The sequence below is a fragment of the Aricia agestis genome, chromosome 19 (genome assembly GCF_905147365.1).
Source record: "Aricia agestis chromosome 19, ilAriAges1.1, whole genome shotgun sequence".
NCBI lineage: Eukaryota > Metazoa > Arthropoda > Insecta > Lepidoptera > Lycaenidae > Aricia > Aricia agestis.
In genome coordinates, this window is record NC_056424.1 from 824075 (window position 1) to 845081 (window position 21007).

The following is a 21007-nucleotide window of genomic DNA, read 5'->3' on the forward strand; positions in this document are numbered from 1 at the left end:
TGTGTAATACCGATAGTGAGTACTGATCATAATAGTAATACAACTTAAACTAGATAAGTTTGTGCTGTTGAATAACTATATCATTATTTGCTCAAATCGAAACTCAATTTTAATTTATTACGTATAGTCTGTCAAAAAAGTGAAGAAATTAAAAAGTGGCAACATCGTAGTGTCATCCCTTTTTTCTTATATTGATTTGAAAGGGATGACACTACGATGTTGCCATTTTTTAATTTCTTCACTTTTTTGACAGACTATATTTCTGTGTATTATGTGTATGTGTCCATTTTATTATTGAAGATGAAAAATTATTTATTATTATCTATAGATTTAAAATTCAATTAATTTTAATGATTACCTACTTTAAGGGAAAGTTAAAAAGGTATACAGAGTGATAATATGATTCCTTAGAACCTAATATGAAAAATACTGTCTTAGTGTGTAGAAAAATATATTATGAGTGCTTGTTAGTTGTTTGTATGTAGTATTATAATTTAAATTACAAAACATAACAAAACATAGCTAAACATACCAAAATATATTTTTGTTATGTTTAGCTAGTTTTAGAAATATTTTGTATTAGCTGTTAATTGGTCCCCCAATAAATAAAATAGAAATAAATTATGATAAAAATAAGTCTCAATAAATACATGCAATAATTATATTTTAAATTAAATGTAAGTACAGAGAGAATACTCATTTATGACAATGATTGATTGACTGTGTTGAGAATGGTACAGGCCACGCCCAACTTTATGATCGCTCTGCGAAACTGGAGTGAACAATTGGCGTATGGTATACAATATAGACTACCAATAGTGTATCACCTTGTGATCGTAATTTACCAAAAAAAAAATACATCTACCACTTGGGGACTGCCGCGGTAAGCTGCTGCATGGCATAGCAGTCGCACGCACACAAACACCGTGTCTGAAGTTCATAGCAATAGTGACTAGCAGTTTGAGCACAGATATACTTACATCTCTTTTTGCTGTTAAAGATACCAGAAATTGAACACTGCGCCTTTAAATTTTTACAATCGATTTATCGTCCCCGAAACCGCCTATATAGTAAATGTCATGAAAATCGTATATATATATATATATATATATATATATATATATATATATATATATATATATATATATATATATATATATATATATATATATATATATATATATATATATATATATATATATATATATATATATATATATATATATATATATATATTTTTTTTTTTTTTTATTAAATAAGGGGGCAAACGAGCAAACGGGTCACCTGATGGTAAGCAACTACCGTCGCCCATGGACACTCGCAACATCAGAAGAGCTGCAGGTGCGTTGCCGGCCTTTTAAGAGGGTATACGCTCTTTTCTTGAAGGTTTGCAGGTCGTATCGGTCCGGAAATACTGCTGGTGACAGCCCATTCCAGAGTTTTACAGTGCGCGGCAGAAAGTTACGCGAAAAACGCACTGTGGGAGACTGCCACTCATCAAGGTGATGAGGATGGTATGTTTTTCGCGTGCGACGATAGCGAAAAGTTGCAGGTGGTATGATTCCGAACAATTCCTCAGAGCACTCCCCGTGATACAGCCGATAGAGGATGCAGAGTGAAGCAACATCTCGGCGTAATTCCAGGGGGTCCAAGCTGTTTGAAACACTATGGCAGTCAACAATTCGAGCAGCCCTTCGTTGGATACGATCCAGAGGGAGCAGTTGGTATTTTGGCGCCCCTGCCCAGAGATGAGAACAATATTCCATATGAGGCCGAACCTGCGCCTTGTAGAGTTGTAGGCGTTGGTCCGGACTGAAGTACTGTCTCGCTCTGTTAAGAACGCCAAGCTTCTTCGAGGCTAATTTGGCCTTACCCTCAAGATGATATCTAAACTGGACTTCGCTCGATATGTTGACGCCAAGTATCTCAATGCTAGGGGAGATGGTTAAAGATGTGCCCTCGAAACGAGGATAAACGACCATTGGTGACTTTTTAGTGGTGAACGCGCAGACTTGTGTCTTGGCGGGGTTGAATTGGACTAAGTTACGTCTACTCCATTCAGAGACCTTCTCCAATGAATTCTCCACCTTAGACACAAGTTCGTTTCGACTCTCAGTGACATTTTGCCGAGAAATATTAGGGGAGCCGGTATATATAGCATCACCTGTACTATCATCCGCATAGCAATGAATGCCTTTGGTTTGTAACATGTCATTGATATGCAGTATGAATAGAGTAGGCGATAGCACACAGCCCTGAGGGACACCAGCATTAACAGACTGAGTTTCCGAGCATTCGCCGTCAACTACGACCTTTATGCTTCTGTCTGCTAAGAAACTAGTGACCCACTTACATAATTTCTCGGGCAGCCCGTATGATGGAAGCTTTGATAGCAGCGCTTTATGCCAAACCCGATCGAAGGCCTTCGCAATGTCCAAACTAGCAGCCAATGCCTCTCCCTTCGACTCAATTGCCTGAGCCCAACGATGAGTCAGGTATGCCAAGAGATCACCAGCCGAGCGACCCTTACGGAACCCGTATTGTTTGTCGCTTAGCAATCCCTGGCCGTCCAAGTATCGAAGAAGCTGGCTATTGATAATGGATTCCATTATCTTCGAGAAGAGAGAGATTATAGCGATTGGTCTGTAGTTGGAAGGATTTGAGCGATCACCTTTTTTGGGGATCGGGTGCACCAAGGCTGTCTTCCAGGAAGCCGGGACGATGCCAGTGGAATAGGAGAGCCGAAAAAGTCGCGTCAAGACCGGAGCCAACTCTGGAGCACACTTTTTCAACACAATAGGCGGGATTCCGTCAGGCCCACTCGACTTTTGGATATCAAGGGAACAGAGGGCTTTTCGCACTGAGCGCTGATGAAACCGTATATCCGACATGATGCTCGTGCATCGCGGTATGGTCGGCGGTTTCTGCCCCCCGTCACCCAGGGTCGAGTTTGACGCAAAGAGCTTGCCCAGAAGATCGGCTTTGTCTTTTGCGTCCTGGGCCAACGATCCATTTCCTACGTGTAGGGATGGTAGGGTTGGCTTGCAGAAATTTCCTTCAATAGCTTTGGCCAGAGACCAGAATGCACGGGTTCCCGAGGGGAGGCGCTCAAGTCTCTTGCCAATTCTATTGACGTGCTGTTGCTTTGCCCGAGTAATCTCTTTCTTGAGGGACCTAGAGGCAAGGTTGTACTCCTTTTTATATGTGCTGGTATTTAAATCCCGAGCAGACACTGCGTTGGCCCAGGATTGGTAAGCCTCCTGCTTCCGGCGAGAAGCTTTTTTGGGGGATGAACCAAACCAGGGACGAAATCTGCCGCCAGTTGGCACTACAGAGGTCGGAATGAAAAGTTCCATCCCCTGCATCACCACATCGGCAACAGAGTTGGCAGTGTTGTCGAGATCATCCGGCGAGAAGCACACGTGCCCCCAAGGATAGGATGCAAAAAACGACCGCATCCCATCCCAGTCTGCTGACTTATAGTGCCACACACGACGGTATTTAACAGCGCGCTGTCTTAACACCGTCGTAAGTGGCACAGAACTCCTAACAAGGCAATGATCCGATGAACCAAGTGGTGCGGTTACGGATATTTGGTAGCCGTCAGGATTTGAAGTCAGTAGGAGGTCCAACAAGGAAGGATTCTGACCATCCACATCTGGGATTCGCGTAGGCGTAGTAACCAGTTGTGTCAAGTCGTTCGCAATATATATATATATATATATATATATATATATACGGTTTTGCCCGATAGTTTTACTCCAAATCGAAGGAAATGACATATTTGACATATTTAATTCTATCGAGCCGGCTTGAAGCGAGCCTTCGAGCTGTCAGTTTTGTGGTCGGTGGTTATTGCTCGATTTGGAGTAAAACTATGGAGCAAAACCTTAAGTCAGTACTTAGCATTAGAGACTGTTGAATGTGCTCGGAGCCTATTTATTTATCCTCCCCTAGTTTAGATAATATTATACACACTTGACACTCGCCCCCTTACTAATAAGAATATTCATACAGCTAATAACTATACAAGGCTGTGATACAAGGTCTTCTTGCCTTTGTCTGGCACAATAAAAAGTCACACATGACAGACAACGACATACAGTTCGACAAGGCTTTAATTGAATGTGTCAATGTCAGTCATTGTGCGCTGCTGGTAAAGGAGAACTGTCAAAAATGACGTTTTTGTATGATTGAAGCGTTAGTTCCTTTTCTCGCCACGTTCATAAACAGCCTTGTCGAACTCTAATATTAGTTTGTGTCTGAATCAGCGTGAGTTTTTTTATTGGTATGGGGTATGGTATTTGATATACATTTTTAATGTATTTTTTTATATTGACTAGAAGGTCACTAACTAAGTTTAATTAATATTTTTATAATTGTAAAGATGCCCGAGTTGAAAAATGTTTATGTAAGTATTAGATCATAAATTAACCTTATCGTCAAATGATAAGGTTGAAAAATGCTGGACTCGGGACTGCAGGATCCAGTCCTTAAAGTATTTAAATTATGCATTGACAATTTGTACAAATAATAAAGTTTTTTGCTTGAATGTGTTGTTTTATTGTCCACGGTGAACCTAGGATTTTCTAGATTGTGTGATGAGTCTCTAGTCTACTCTCTCTTATTTAAATAAAATCTGCCTATTATTGTAGAATCAAGAAATTAGATTCATAGGAAGCTAGCTATTAGTAATAATAGGTAACTACAAATATTATGCATTTCTAATACCTTATTAACATACATTATAAAAATGCATAATATTATTACTTAATGATTCCAAAATAATATATAAAATTCCAGTGCAAACTTTACTCGACGCTTTAGTTTTCAATCGCCTCAAATCTGTCTTCGTTCTGTATGAATAAGGATTTTTATAGCTGAGGGTTAAACGAAACAAAAAAATTGCCAAACAAAACTGCAAAAACCATAGACTTAATGTATATTGTCGCGTCGTAGCAAAAACCGTTTACAAACTGTGTAAATATTTTGTATAGTCCGTCAAGAAAGTAAAGAAATTAAAAAGTGGCAACATCGTAGTGTCACAGTATAGCAATATTAATCCCTACAGTAACGAAACGCCTTTTATGTCGCACGATGCCGCCACCGATGACAGGTACCGAGCAGATATGCCAGGGTTGCCACGAAACGGGAAATAAAATTAAATATTGTGCTTGCAATGCAAATGTTATCATTTAATCTGTTTAATCAGCGTGTTATATTTACATATAGCCAGATATTTATGTGAAACTTTATTTTTAGATGATTTTAGTTCTCTATTTAAAAATTTAATTAACCCATCAAGCCCCATAAGCTCACCGGTGAGCGAGACACAATAGAATAACAATAGATTTCCAAGGATCCATGAATCACGATCGAAGGATTAATAATGAAGACGCATTCGAAATTTAGAATATATAAAATAACCAATAATTAATCACATGTCAGGTGTAAGAGAAGCACTTCAAAACCAGGGATGTCAGACGTACCAATTTCTTGGTACACATACCAGGTTTTGGTTCCACGTACCATGTACCAAGACTACTCGGTCCTTGTACGCAAAAATACCAAGATTGGCCTTTGACCGACCAAAATACACTGACCATATAGAATAACCGGCAAATTTCAAAGATGCATGTAAAAAACATTCCAATCAGATTTCCTTTATAATATAAAACTTTTTTATAGCAAGCAGTCTCGATAAACAGTTGTGTTGTGTGTAAAAATGTTTTTTCGAAATCTCAATTTGTTTACTTCGGACTTCTTTTCCATTGTTTGGTTAAGCAAACGAACCCTCGTTTCTTATAAAAATCTTCGTTATGAATCATTTATCTATTTTTTTCAATAAATGTTACATTTTATACCCGAATTATGCAGTATAATATCCAAAAGATAATGCAGTTCAAAATGATATTTCTTCCGTGCGTTCGATGATTACAGCCCTCTATTAATAGTATACGAAATTAAATTAATATTTTTTTTCTCTGGGATGTGACTTCCGACACAGTTTGTCATCAGTGTTCGCAGCGCCGGAGCGGAGCACAGGCGTACCAGTTTTCTGTCTCCGATACCAGTTTTCAGCCAGCTCGATACAAGGATTTCCAAGTGGCCGTCTAACATCCCTGTTCAAAACTCTTATTACGTGCGCGGTAAGGGCGGTCCAAAGGCCAAAATGTTACACTTGGTGTGTGTACCTAGCTAGGTAGGTACTAATTAGTATGGAACAGGGTATTTGACAGATTTTTAATTTATTCTTTATTGTTTCTCTCCTTGTTACACTTCTTACAACGTAAACAATAAAACAGAGATGCAAATAAATGCCGCCAAGGCCAACACAATATTAGTGTAAACTGTGAGGCGATATTTATGAAAATTTAAATCCTTTTTGTTTTTTGAATCATATTTACATCCGTACACTGTACATTTATTATAATATCCCATTGTTTATAAGATAAGTTATCGTTTTACAACAAAATTCGTAGACAACGCGCCAACGTCACCCCCGTGGGCGCAGGTATACAAACTCCGCGAGTTTGTGTACGCGGGCCCGCGCCGCCCGCTTCCCCACAAGTACCCCTCCGTTGCTCTGCGCAAGTACATTCGTTTCACTACTGTAGGGATATGTCATATTGCTATACTGTGGTCTGCTGTGGTAGTGTCATGTCCAAGGGCCCATTCACGGCGGGACTGCCGTGCAGTCCTGCCGTGAATGGGCCTTTTTTTCTTAGATTGATTTGAAAGGGATGACACTACGATATTGCCACTTTTTTATTTCTTCACTTTTTTGAGAGACTATATTTATTATGTTCGTTATTGTGCCTAAGTATGGGAAAGTGACGCAATATCCAGAAACGTGCTATTTTGTGTTCCCTCCAAAACTCCATCGAAAGTTTCAGTAAAGCCTCTACCACTTAATGAATCGACCGACTTGGCTTCCTGACTGCATTGACTTTTACTTAGACTTTGACTCATTGAGATTCTATATACTTCATCTGGGGGCACGGGAGTGGCCCCGCCAAGATGAGCCAAGCGAAGCGCGCAAGGGAACTACCTACCTTTTCTCGAAACGTTTCGTCGTATTTTTGAACCCTCGTAACTTTGGTTTGAATAATGCCAGATAGTTGAAATTTTTAAGATATAATGACAGGGTATAGTAATTAAATGTGCAAAGTTTGAATATCGTAGCTATTATACTTTAGATTTTATAGATGTCCAAAAACCCACAATTTGGTCACTGACTCACCGATCATCAAAACTGTTAGGGTACTTCCTGAAGTCTTAGAAAGCTGAAATTTGGTATGTAACATAATATTAGTACTGAAACAACAAAAAAATTATTAAACCCAAATTAACCTATATCCGTACCATTTTAGAGCAAAATTAGGCAAAAATTTATGTTTTTTGTATGGGAGCCCTCCTTAATTTTTATTTTATTTTAATATTATTATTAAATATTAAAGTAGATAGGACTTTGAAAAAAAATTCAAGTACCTACCTGTTGCCATTATTGATATAGAGCAAATAAGGCCAAAAAAAATCACATTTGTTGTATGGGAGCCCCCCTTAAAAATTAATTTTATTTTGTTTTTAGTATTTTTTGTTACAGTGGCAACAGATATACATAATATGTAAAACATTTCATTTCTCTAGCTATTACCGTTCTTGAGTTACAGCCTGGAGACAGACAGACAGACAGACAGACGTACAGACGGACAGACGAAAAGACAACGAAGTCTTTGTAATAGGGTCCTGTTTTTACACTCTGGGTACGGAAATCTAAAAGAAATACACCCAAAAAAAACAGCCAAGTGCGAGTCGGACTCGCGCACGAAGGGTTCCGTACTGTAAACTGTTATAATATATATTAAAGTACGTATATATATTAAATAGCCTTGAGACAGACAGGCGGACAGACATCGAAATCTCAGTAATAGGGTCCCGTTTTTACCCTATGGGTACGGAACCCTAAAAAATGAACTAAAAGAAAAAACAACGTAAACCAGCTTACAAAAAGAAAGGAAATCCCACCAAAAACATTTTCATGTAAAATGTTGCCAAGATGAGAACATAATAATATTATAGTTCGTCGTGTCAAAAAGTAGCGAAATCTCATGTAGAGCCAAGTTTCTAACCTTACATACTCAGCCCTAAATCTAAAAACCTTAATTTTACACTAAAGCGCGGAAAAATATTTGATAATAATATTATAATGTGTCAGCCGCACGAGAAGAATCTAAAAACTCTACACATTAGTCAAAATCGGTGGCTTGGCCTTTTTGTTATTCGTCAGGGCTTTGAACTTAATATACCGTAACTAATGATAAATGGCCAGACCACCGATTTTGACTAATGTGTAGAGTTTTTAGATTCTCCTCGTGCGGCTGACACAGTATATTATTATCAAATATTTTGCCGCACTGTAGTGTAAAATTAAGGTTTTTAGATTTAGGGCTGAGTATGTACAGTTAGAAACTTGGCTCTACATGAAATTTCACTACTTTTTGACACGACGAACTATAATATTATTATGTTCTCATCTTGGCAACATTTTTACATGAAAATGTTTTTGGTGGGATCTTTAATACTTCATCTATATAGAAAAACGAAGCTGAAAATTGTATTCACTGGCCATGGATAAATAGCCGAAAAAAAAGATAATTATTTGTCATTTGACATGATTTTGTAACGAAGAAGAAGAAGAATTCTAGTTTGTTTTGGTTTTAATGTTTTTATTTTTATTTGATTTATGTATAAAGATTTGGTATAAATTATATTAAATAAGTGTAATTGGCGGAAATAATGTACGCATGAAATAAAAGCAAATATTGTTTTAATATTTATAATGGTTTTTGTCTACAAGTAAAGGACACAAGACCGAGAGCAAAGACATTTTTGGCTATATAAATTATATAGCCAAAAATGTATATACTAATTATATATATACTAATTATTGAAAGTGATCGTTTATATATATGTAATATATATACTAATTATTGAAAGTGATCGTTTATGTAGTAAAATAAGATAAAAATGAATGAAGGAAGCTGTTCTTTATGCTTTACAATGGAAAGGAGAACAATAAATATTACAAAAACACACTTGCAGCAAGTTTACGAAAAAATAGCTGGTTATGATGTGAGTACTTTATTGTAATTCTTCTACTTGTATCAGAGTTTTTACCATACAACTACGTCCCCTATGTCTTAGCACATCGCCCATGAATAAGTGGTTGTACGGTACTCTTTTTTTTTTTAAAACGGTTATACATGCACTGTGAAATAATGAATCTTTATTTGTCAATTGTCTCAGATTCAAGATGCAATGTTCTTATGTTTCATCTGTCGCACTCGACTGCAGCAGTGCTACCAGTTCTGGCTGCTTGTACACAGAGCCGAAAGTGTTTTTAAAAACTTTGGAAACAATCACAAGGTACTGTATTTTTTTTTTGCTTTTCAATGGGCAATGGAGACTTTCAGATAGCCAATTATTTAAACTCAAATAATCATGTCATAAAATCTACTTTATTATTCATATCATAATACCAATGCAACTTTTGACTATACTATTGAAAAATTTGAATTTGGATAAAATTTGTGATTAGTTTAATAATAATTATTATTCATCAATCCCCAAGCGGCAGCCAGCTGCTGCATAACAATTGAAAATCAATTGTGTCCGCGGTACCCACAATGCAGGTGTTAATGATGCTTTACAATAACTTATTTCATCAGATTATCAAAATGGCTATTATTAAACAAATATATCAAAACTCCACAGTTGTTTCAAGCGGTCAATGTGTTGAAGCCACAGAAGCCACTATTGGAGCTATGCACAACTGATGTGGTCAATATCTCAATATTGTTGAACGAAGAGGCAGTAAAACTCGAAGATGACATCAAATCAGAGGACCAGTGTGGTAAAAACTAATAGCTAATGCATTTTTCTTTGGTTGAGGTTGGAAATTTTTTGTGGTGATGTCTATTTTAGAAAATTGCTGTTATAAAGAGCAATTTGGTGGTTATTCCAAACCACTGTCACATTCTTAACTGCGACTTCACCTTGCATGCCTAATTTAAAGAGTACATACTTTTTAAAAGCTTTTATTTAACTTGCTTTGTGTGTATGTAAGTATGTATATTACGGTGGAATTTTGGAACTCAATTTTAAGGTAGATATATTTAACCGATTGAGCTGAAATTTTGTATGCGCGTTTAGTTTGGATGACCATGCATGATATGGGCTGCGTTCCAGATGACGTTAATTTTGACCAAAACCCTCAAAACGTCCCCTTCTGCCGTTCCCTTTGGCGACCGGGGTCGTCTAAATCGCGGCTATGACGTCACTCATGACGTCATCATTTTCGCTCAAAACGACCCTTGACAAAGATGGGTCAAAGTGGGCGTTCTAGTTTTTTTTTAAATTTTAACGTAACTATATCGCGAAAGCCATGTTCGGAAAGTTTTCACGACAGAGTAGAGACAAAAAACTTTATATTATTTCATTACAAATAATATTTTAATTGAAATATGTATATTAAATGAAATAACATTCAATGAAATATTTTGATTGGAAAATAAATTGTTTTAAATGAAAGGTCAAATGATTTCTTATAAAATATAATACTAATTTTCATCTCTCCTATACCTGTTGACCTCGTACTTGAAGCATTACGCGGTATTGTTACCTAACGTTTATAATATGTGACAATAGTCAATATTCAACGTAGGTATGTGGTTTTGTTATTAAAATATGATTCAATGTGAAAACTCAAATACATATACTTAAGTAATAAAAGTTTAACTATATTAAAATATGAAAAAACGTAATACTAAAAACGAAACAAATATAATATTATGTATTTTATTTGTAAAATAAATGTAACTATAAACAATTACTTTTATTTACGACTTGAAGAAAAGGATCGTAATATCCAAGTTCGGTTCAATGTATCTATGTAAAAAAAAAATTATAGTTCTTTTTTTAAACTTTTCTCAAAACGCTCAAAACGATCCATAATCCGTTCCACTTGGGTTTGTATCACTGACGCTCACATGCTAGTGGAACGGGAAAAACTACAGTCTTGAGCGTTAGCGTTTCAACGTCATCTGGAACGCAGGGATGGTATGTGACATCACTCTAAATCCAATATGGCCGACCATCAAAGATGGCGAAATAATTATTTACTATCCCCGCGTTCCAGATGATGTTAGAAACGCTCACGCTCAAGACCGTAGTTTTTCCCGTTCCATTAGCATGTGAGCGTCAGCGATACAAACCCAAGTGAAACGGATTATGAATCGTTTTGAGTGTTTTGAGAAAAGTTTAAAAAAAGAACTAAGTATAATTTTTTTTATACATAGGTACAATGAACCGAACTTGGATATTATGATCCTTTTCTTCAAGTCGTAAATAAAAGTAATTTTATTGTTTATAGTTACATTTATTTTACAAATAAAATACATAATATTATATTTGTTTGGTTTTTAGTACTTATTACATTTTTTTACTTAAGTAATCATATTTTAATATAGTTAAACTTTTATTATATTTGAGTTTTCACATTGAATCATATTTTAATAACAAATCCACATACTTTGAATATTCGCCAAAGGGAACGGCAGAAGGGGACGTTTTGAGCGTTTTGGTCAAAATTAACGTCATCTGGAACGCAGCCTATGCAGTCCTACAATATGGATATTAAATGAAAGGGCTTGTATAATATATTGATGATTATAACATAATAGTTAAAATTTTTAAGGAGTTTATTTTCTTCTTTTTAGACTATTTAAATAAAAGCTTTTTTTCAAAAAGTTTTTTGTTCATAATTTATTGGTGTTACTCATAAGTCATAACCGTAAAGGAAAAGAATACACAGGGTCATAACATATTAAAAAACAGTTGTAAAGATCCTTGACTATAATAACCAAGAAAACTTTTTATGGTAAAATTAAAATAAATGACTTGTTTATTATCAGATGAAGGAACAACTAAATCGGAAGTTAATGACTTTGACAGAACAGATGATTTCAATAGAAGCTCGGATTCAGAAGATGATTTGCCACTCAAAGACATTAAAGTTAAGCAGGAGATGGAGCAGGGAGAGGGAAAGAAGACTGAAGTGGAGATCAAGATAATGGAAAAAGAGGGTAATTTCACAACTATATTTAATACTAGACAACGATCCGCAACTCCCTTGCGCCAAAATTCATCTATCGCGGAGAAGCGTACATATCCCTTCCCGGGACTGAAAGTATCTCCATAACAAATTTCAGCAAAATCAGTAAAAATGTGGTAGGCCACGAAAAAGATCGGCAGACAATTTTGAGATAAGTTGTCGAACATCTCTGGCTAAGACTAACTCAAGATAGGGAGAACTGGAAGTATCTAGAGGAGACCTATGTGTCATCAGGACACACTAATGCCTTAAACATTTCCCCCTTACTATAAACGCTGTATAAGCTTTGAATAGTTATACAGTGTTTTGTCTTCTTCAATCCAATTAAAAATGTCACTTGTGTGACAGGAACAAAACACTGTATAACTATTCAAAGCATAAGCAACGTTTATTAGTAAGGGGGAATATGTATAGACTATAGTGCAATGATACATTTTAGTGCACCAATTTAAACCTTATCAGCACAATAACCAGTTATTTACTCTAAACATTGTATCAACTGTTAGACTGTATTATTTTGTATATTGTAACAATGCTATACATGACTATATATTTTGTTCTATACAGCATGACTGGTGAGTGGTGAGACATGATCAATACTTAAGGAGAGTACTCGGTACTTGATTCTCATTATAATTATACAGTAATAAAATTAGGAAACAAATATAATAGAACAGGAAATTTGGTCAAAAATTCAGTAAATTTTTGACCGAATTTCCTGTGGAATTTTCCTTTAAATAAATAATTCATGGACACTTATAAATTACTATGCGGCGCGGTGTCCATGCGTTGGGTAAATAATTATTTAACTTACATTTATTTAGTGATCATTATTTTTTTATATATATTTTTTTCAACTAATATAATAGCCAAATATCACGTCCTCAGGTATTGAAATTTGAACGTGTCTCACCAGTCATGCTGTATAAATAAAAGAAAATAGAAAAGCATGATAGATTAATAAAGTAAAAACCATAGACATAACCTGCGCCTCTCGTTTTACCATCTAGCTATAGAACTCCACGCGAAGGAGATAACACTCAGCTTGGCGGAGCAGCTGCAAGAGCTGCGCGCGCGCGCCGCCAGCGACAACTACGTGCATGCTGCGTACCGCTGCGAGCTGTGCTACCGCGGCTACGTCGACCCCGTCGCGTATGAGAATCATAAAGAGAAACATGACAAGGTATGTGATTGATATTTTTTTATTATTGAATTACATTTAGAAAAAAGGTATTTAATATACTCTTTTTGAACGTAGCCTAATGAGGCATATTATGGTCTAATACTGCTATATGCCGCTCATTGTTATTCTTACACGACACGTCACTACACTGCAGCGGACAGCGACACTTCACATTCCATAGAAATTATGTTTTGTGTCGCTAGCTTAACGTATACGATTTTATACGCTACATGCTGCTGTACAAGGATTTTTTAGCCGTGATGTGTCGCGTCGCATCGCTGCAGTGTAGCTACGCTAAGTGAAGCCTCACCCTAAATATCAAAATAGTCGTGTTCGTTTCGTTTTTCAATGCACATTGCGCATGCGCAAAGTTAAAAATTAGTGTCAGTGTGCGTGTCATGTTCTAAACTCTGACGGAAATTGTTAGAACATGACACTCAATTATGAAGTTGACAGTCAGCTGCCAAACTGCGAAAAAACGAAACGAACACGGCTATTGTTCGCAGCGCGCAGGCGATCACGAGTGCGGCGTGTGCCGGCTGCGGTACGTGAGCGGGCGGCAGCTGCGCGCGCACGCCGCCGCCGCGCACGAGCGCCGCTACCTGTGCGCGCGCTGCCCGCACCGCTCCCACACCAGGTAACACTCGACTTTGACAAGGTCGACGACAGCGGAAACGCACTTGTGGACTAATAAAAGCCAACTGCAACGTTAAGAAGCCTAGAAGGAGAAGGCGCAGATTTTTTGTGTATCTTTGATAGGACGAGGGGGGCAGATGCGTGCACTCGGAGACAGGCTATAGGTAGATAGATCGTGATTGTCTGATACGTTATTGTTAGACAAAATACGCCTATTGAACACTCACCCCACCCTCATATACTGCGTGGGCGTGGCTTGTACGGTTTGTTATATTTAGTACGTTCTGTCGGCAGGTACCAGGCGGTGGAGCACGAGCTCTGGCACCGCGGCCACACGTACCGCTGCGACCCCTGCGGCCTCGCCTTCGCGTGAGTACACACTGTTATTGGACTGAAATCGCCTATATCAGTTACCGTTAGATACATAATATAAATTGAAAAATAACAAAAAAATTGTGCGCGGCTTGAAGGTTTGATTATATGCCCTAAAACATTCTTGATTATGTCAGTTTTCAAATTTGAAGATGCTTCCATGCCATGGAAACACACACACACACACACACACACACACAAGAGAGAGAGAGAGACTGACAAACTTATAACACCCCCCATTTTTCGTGGGGGCTGATAAAAGGGGTTTAGCGTATATTTTTAAGATAATGACAGTTGATATTGAATGTTAATATCGTTAGCAAGCCGACGACATACATGACGCACATGCGCAAGCGTCACGCGGGCGAGCACGCATGCGCGCGCTGCGGGGAGAGCTTCGCCAGCGCGCACGGCCTGCGCCTGCACGCCGCCAAGACACATGGCAGACAACTGGTAGGTATATATTTTATATTATATCTACATGACGCATATGAGCACGCCATCTAGGCCAATGTTTATTAAAACTTGATTTTATATTAAAACGTGTTGCAGTCAGAAACTACGCCGGAGGCGAAGGCGGGAGGCGGGGCGGGGGAGGTGGACGGCAAAGTGGGCGGGGCCAACCAGTGTGCGGAGTGCGGGCTGCGGTTTATAAGCGAGGCCGCGCGCCGCCGACACGTACTCACCGCGCCCGCGCACCACCTGTGGACCGACAAGTGAGTGATATACGGCGACAAGGCTTTACGCAGAACCATAAAACACTTTAGACGTTACAGCTAGCTGACTATGTATTGTTAATGATATCATTACAATTATAAATATTATATAGCAGCACAACTCAAAATGTATAATTCCCCAGGGGTTTATGTGCGCTGTGCGGCGCGGCCGTGCGCGGCGTGGACCGCCGGACGCACGCGCGTCGCCACCGCGCCGAGATCGCGCCGCGCCCGCGCGCCCCGCCCAGACCCAAACCCAACTTACGCTGTGAACAGGTAAACATTAATATTTGCTATTTTTGTATATGTGATATTAGCTGAAGTACCCTATAACAATAGGGTACTTCACCTAATTTTTTTCTTCATGCTAATCGCTTCTAAACTATTCATTTTCACAAAAAAAAAACTAATATTTTAATATTTTACACAGTAGAAACCCATAAAAATGTTTATTGAAAGATATGCCTTTTATATGGCGCCGAAAACACTGTCCGCCATAGTGTGACGTCATACGTTTTGTATTTTAAACTCTTTTTATTGAACATTTTTTTATGTGCTACGAGTCTAAAAGTGCCCAAAAATTATAAAATAATTAAATAAGAAATTAGAAATCATTTATAATGTTGAAAACTTTTGGAGAAAAGTTTTGGCCATTTCATTTCCCGTCTACAATAAATGGAGATAATATATAAAACTGATGTTTTATTTGAATTATTCAAGAAAATATATTTTAGAAATCTTTCTAGGCTTATTCTTATTATTTATGTACAAATAAACTTACATATAACGAGCGCGACAAATAAAAGATATTAAATTACGAGTCTGATGACGTCACATCCAAATCGGAAGTACCGCATCAGCGTTTTCGTCAGTACAAATCCTATTTTCATAAAATCATATTTTCAAATCGACTTTATTTATTAATCATAAGCTTTGATTTGATGATAAGGGTGAAATATGGTTTCCTAGGCCAAGTTCTACTAAAAATATGCATTTGTTCAATGAAATTGAATATAGGTCAAGTAGCCTATAATTGTGGTATTATAACATTATACAAACAATAAATATTTTTTTCGTTTCATTATGGTTGCAGTGCGACGCGACGCTGTCGTCAGTGTCGAACCTGAACGCGCACGTGCGGCGCGTGCACCTCGGCGAGCCCGTCGCTCGCCCCCACGTGTGCGAGCTGTGCGGCGTGCGCTGCACCGTCAGTAAAACCAAAAAAAAATGCCAGCAATAACTTTGCACATATAGGCAAATGTCAGTGCCACACTTGGCGAATTTGCGTATTTGATCACATGTCTGGCGCCCACCTAACACTAAGCACTAAACACGTATTGTCTGCGACGTGGGGCGCGACGTGTTCAAAATTTGTCCTCGGAACCTCCTGTAGACGACTCCAATCGGCCAGAACTCCTCCTTCTCGAAGGTCGGTAGACATAAATCCAGAGCTGGACTGAAATCGTTAATGTGTTTCTAGTCTCGCGCGACGCTCCGCTACCACCAGCGGCGGCACACGGGCGAGAAGCCGCACGTGTGCGCGTGCGGCGCGCGGTTCGCGCTGTCGTCGGCGCTGCGGGTGCACGCGCGCACGCACTCCGGCGAGCGTCCCTACCGCTGCTCCGTCTGCGGGAAGCGCTTCTCGCAGAAACCCTCGCTTAATAAACACTATAGGGTATGCTGCGATTGTATACTAATCTAGATGCCTCCCGAGACTCCGTTGCGCCAAAACTCTTTTATCGCGCGGGAACCGTACATTTTCCGGGACCTCGTATCCTCTGTCCTTTCCTGTAGTGCTAGCACGGTGAAAAGTAGAAATGCGAAAGTATAGACAAACTGTGGACATAAACTTAAGATGCCGGTCCGATCTTTACCGCGGCTAATCGCGACCGACAAAAATTCAATTAAAATGCCACTTTATGACAGACTATATAGTATATAGTATGCATGTAGTATATAGTAAGTAAGATGTTATTTGAATTTTTAGGACTATATTCTGCCATAAAGTGACATTTGAATTGAATTTTTCGGAACGAAAAAAGATCGGAACGGCACCTTAAGTTTATCTCCACAGTTTGTGACTATAGTCTGTCATAAAGTGGCATTTTATTTGAATTTTTCGGGACGAAAAAAGTTTGGAACGACACCTTAAGTTTATCTCTTATACGTGGGAGAGCCATGCTTCGGCACGAATGGGCCGCTCGACCGGAGAAATACCACGTTCTCACAGAAAACCGGCTTGAAACAGCTAGCGTTTAAGGCGCCGCACGCGCCTTAAACGCCGCTTTTTAAAATACTACTTCAGGACTTTTCTGTACAACATTATTTTTGCTCTCGACTATCTTCTCCACAAACTTTACTGAACTAAAGTTGTATTGGCAGGTGCACACGGGCGCCAAGCCGTTCGAGTGTCAGTTCTGCGGGCGCGCCTTCAGTCAGACCAACTCGCTCAAGTGTCACGTCCGCGCAGTCCACCACAAAATATCCCCCAACAAGAAGAAAACAGACAAAAATAAAAAAGATACCGAACCTGTAAAACAATAAAGATGTATATTTTATAACTGCATTTTCCTACAAAGCGAAGTATTCTGTATACTTATAATATCCTAGCATTTTGCCGGGGGTGTATGGAGCAAAGAGGTTAGAGGCTGTCGATGTCGTTGCTACAAATAAAGCGGTAATACCCAGCCCCGGATAAAGTCCCGGCGCGCGGCGGGCCGCGGGTTGGGGATAGCTGCTGGTCTACATGTTTTGAAAGTGTTGACTAATGAGCTTGTTACTTGTTAGATTGTGCGTCTTTCTCTCTATCATAATAATAATTCATAATCTGTATGTTTATAATCTAAAAACTTGTAAATTGTAATTATTCTTTTTTTATCCCCATTATACTTATGAATATAAAACAATTTATTGATTTTAACTGTTAGTTTTATGTTTATTAATAGAAAAATATAACATTTAAAATAATATATACGGAAACATTGTTTTTGCTGAGGTTTTGCCATATAAATTATTTAACTAGTATCCAACTAAAAAGTAGTAGAAATAAATCAAGATAGAATGGCTAAGCGGGTGGAATACGCGTGTTTCAATCTTGCACAAGCGTGCAAGATTCGTTGAACGTTCATTCAGTCAGCGAGCACGTCTCGACTTGATTATACCGGAGCGGTTGTGCAAAAATGCCCATTGTGCAATGTCTAATTGTAAAAACAGAAGTACAAAAGTGAATTGGTCAAATGGAGATATTTCTTTCCACATGTAAGTTATTAACTAAAAGCAAAGCAAAAATTGACACGAGCGATTCCTTAGCAACGCTCGCGCGTCGTTGTTCTATCTTGATTTATTTCTGTGGTAAAAACCTATTCTCAGGCCTAACAAATGTATGTACATAAAATTTCATTAAAATCGGTTGAGCCGTTTTGGAGGAGTTCACACAAACCAGTAAACGAGAATTTTATATACATATTAGATTTGAAAGACCATTAGGAAATAGTGCAAACAAAAAAAATTACAACTTAGGTAAAGTGTTTTATTATCCAAATGTAATTCAAAAGTTTACACTTCACATAATTTATAAGTCAGTGTAGATCTAAGTAATATTTTTTACCATTAAGCTCCCATCAATCGTGGAATAACGAGACACAATAGCTTATCTATTGTTATCGCGGACAGATGCGGCCGCTTAGGACATGAATTAAAGACTCCTTTTGATCCAAATGTATGATCCAATCATGAGTGGATTAAAAGGAAAATACTTTTGTGAACTGGAACTAAAAAAATGCATAAAACATATAAGTATTTTCAATCATTCATTTAACATAATTAAACAATGAAAAGTTTCAATCTGAATGATTTTCAAGGTGTTTCATTAAGACCTTATCATGACTACACGTGTAATCACACAAGCTGCAGTAGTAAGTTGGGTGCGATGAGTGTGAACGGAGGTGTTTGTTCAATGCGCATTTATCATTACACTTGTAACTGCAGACCGGACAGGAGTATGGTTTCTCTCCCGTGTGAATCCTGATGTGTTTAGTTAAACTGCCCTTTTCCGTGCATCTGTAATCGCAGAATTCACATGCAAATGGTCTTTCTCCTGTGTGGATTCGCATATGCTTTGTTAAGCTTCCTTTTTCGGTGCACCTGTACTCGCAATTGGAGCAGGCGTAAGGCTTCTCGCCCGTGTGGATACGTATGTGCTTGATTAAACTTCCACGCTCCGAGCACCGGTATTCGCAAATGCTACAAATGAAAGGCTTCTCTCCTGTGTGAATACGCTCATGTTTAACTAAACTTCCTTTCTCTGTACATCTGTATGTACATTTGGTGCATTGGAAAGGTTTTTCGCCAGTGTGTATCCGCACATGTTTGATCATGCTACTGCGCTCGGCACATTTGTAGTTACAAACTTTACAGTGGTAACATTTGTCTTCATCACTGTTGTATTCGACACAATCGGGAAGTTTGATCTTATTCTTAGGGCGGCCTCTGCCTTCACTTATATCGTTTATTTCGGCACACGAGAACACTATGACCTCCTCTTTTACTTGTGTTGTTACACCGTCTTCCGTTTTAATGAAAACCACATTAGTCGTACAAAGAGGGTGAGCTTTTATCAATGGTTTTATATCTTCATTTTCTTGGTCGCTTTTTCTCCTTTTGACAACTTCCATTGTTGACCTGTGAGCAGATATTATGAATTACAAAAAAAACTTCACATTTAAATTTCTGAATTTTTCCAGTTTCTTTTTTGATTTGGAAATTGTTTTTATTACTTTTCATTCATGTTTTGAGAATAGAGCGTTATGAATGCTTAAAATAAAGTACGGTATATAAACAACGTACAAGCGAAGGCGGAGAAAGATAAGAGAGACATCAACACACAAACATTAGTGCGTACTTTTACAAAATTATAGATCTTTTATCTTTAAGCAGTTTCTAGTTTTTTTTTATCTTTTATCTTACTGCAACTGCTAACAACAAAACGAAAGTGTTTTTATGTGCATGATAATTGATAGGTGACAGCGAAACCAAATTTACTTACTTCTTTTACTTCTTTATCTTCTTCTTTGTATTTAATTTCCTTTACGTCTTTTTATAGATAAGATAAGTGTGGTACTTGATATTTGATAACCACAAAGAAAGACAGGCGCTAAATCAAAAAGGTATTAACGATTTAGATCGTGAAATTTACAAATGAAAGAAAACAAGCTCTAATGGCGGAAAGCCGTGTAGCCAACGAGGAAGTAATACAACTTGAGTCTTGAAGCCAAATAATTGATTAAAATTTCAACGATAATAAATTCAAAGATCCAATATTTTTAAGTATATCCACGTTATATAAATAAATGTAATTATCACCAATTAGAAGCATTTGTTAAATTAATAATTATTATAATTCGCCGCCATTTTTGTAAGATATTTGGTAGCACAGATTACTAGTAAGTATATATTTGTAGTTTGGTAGCACCATGGTAGCACTGAGCAGTGAGCACAGTTCGATAGCAGTGTTGCCAGATGGTCTCGGCGCCGTACCCCTGAACTAATTTGATTTCCCCCTAGAAATCCCTTAGATTACTTTTCTTTTAATATTCATTAAAAATATATTAATAAACTTTATTACAGCTCTACAAGGCTTTATATGAACGTGGCGAGAAAAGGAACTAACGCTTGTATCAGAAAACGTAATTTTTGACAGTTCTCCTTCCTTCCTTTCTCCTTTACCAGCAGCGCCCATTGACATCATTGATATTTTCATTTAAAGCCTTGCGAATTGTATTTATATTTTCAACATCTTGAATCTCGACCTCGATTAGTTGTTGTGGCGCTCAAGTAATTTAAAGATAGTAAAAAAATATTAGGAACGTGATATTTGGCAAAAAAAACTGTATTTGACGTGTATTTTGAATTTCCCCTAAAAATCCC

The 21007-nt window shown here is 37.8% G+C and overlaps 2 protein-coding genes across 2 annotated transcripts; one reads left to right on the forward strand and one right to left on the reverse strand.

Annotated features, from left to right (window-relative positions):
* The first annotated feature begins 8982 nt into the window (after nt 1-8982).
* On the forward strand, nt 8983-17626 carry LOC121736718 (zinc finger protein 709-like). The gene is made up of 13 exons (XM_042128101.1): nt 8983-9135; nt 9310-9429; nt 9778-9916; nt 11976-12146; nt 13186-13358; nt 13865-13995; nt 14289-14363; nt 14687-14819; nt 14919-15082; nt 15226-15358; nt 16176-16289; nt 16563-16757; nt 17465-17626. The coding sequence occupies exons 1-13, from the start codon at nt 9064-9066 to the stop codon at nt 17624-17626; spliced, it is 1782 nt and encodes a 593-aa protein (XP_041984035.1). The 5' UTR covers nt 8983-9063.
* A 1094-nt stretch (nt 17627-18720) lies between these two features.
* On the reverse strand, nt 18721-20107 carry LOC121736575 (gastrula zinc finger protein XlCGF8.2DB-like). The gene is made up of 2 exons (XM_042127862.1): nt 19924-20107; nt 18721-19762 (listed from the first exon to the last, which is right to left on the reverse strand). Exons 1-2 carry the CDS (start codon nt 19956-19958, stop codon nt 18922-18924), a joined length of 876 nt encoding a protein of 291 aa, XP_041983796.1. The 5' UTR covers nt 19959-20107; the 3' UTR covers nt 18721-18921.
* Nucleotides 20108-21007: the final 900 nt, after the last annotated feature.

Bases quoted from the DNA above. Each gene is read 5' to 3' on its own strand.
- LOC121736718 (XM_042128101.1), top strand. From the start codon at position 9,064: ATGGAAAGGAGAACAATAAATATTACAAAAACACACTTGCAGCAAGTT. The intron at 13,359-13,864 runs GTATGTGATTGA...TATTGTTCGCAG, and splicing joins ATAAAGAGAAACATGACAAG to CGCGCAGGCGATCACGAGTG. The intron at 13,996-14,288 runs GTAACACTCGAC...TTCTGTCGGCAG, and splicing joins CCGCACCGCTCCCACACCAG to GTACCAGGCGGTGGAGCACG.
- LOC121736575 (XM_042127862.1), bottom strand. From the start codon at position 19,958: ATGTCTCTCTTATCTTTCTCCGCCTTCGCTTGTAC. The intron at 19,763-19,923 runs GTTGTTTATATA...ATCTGCTCACAG, and splicing joins TTCTCCGCCTTCGCTTGTAC to GTCAACAATGGAAGTTGTCA.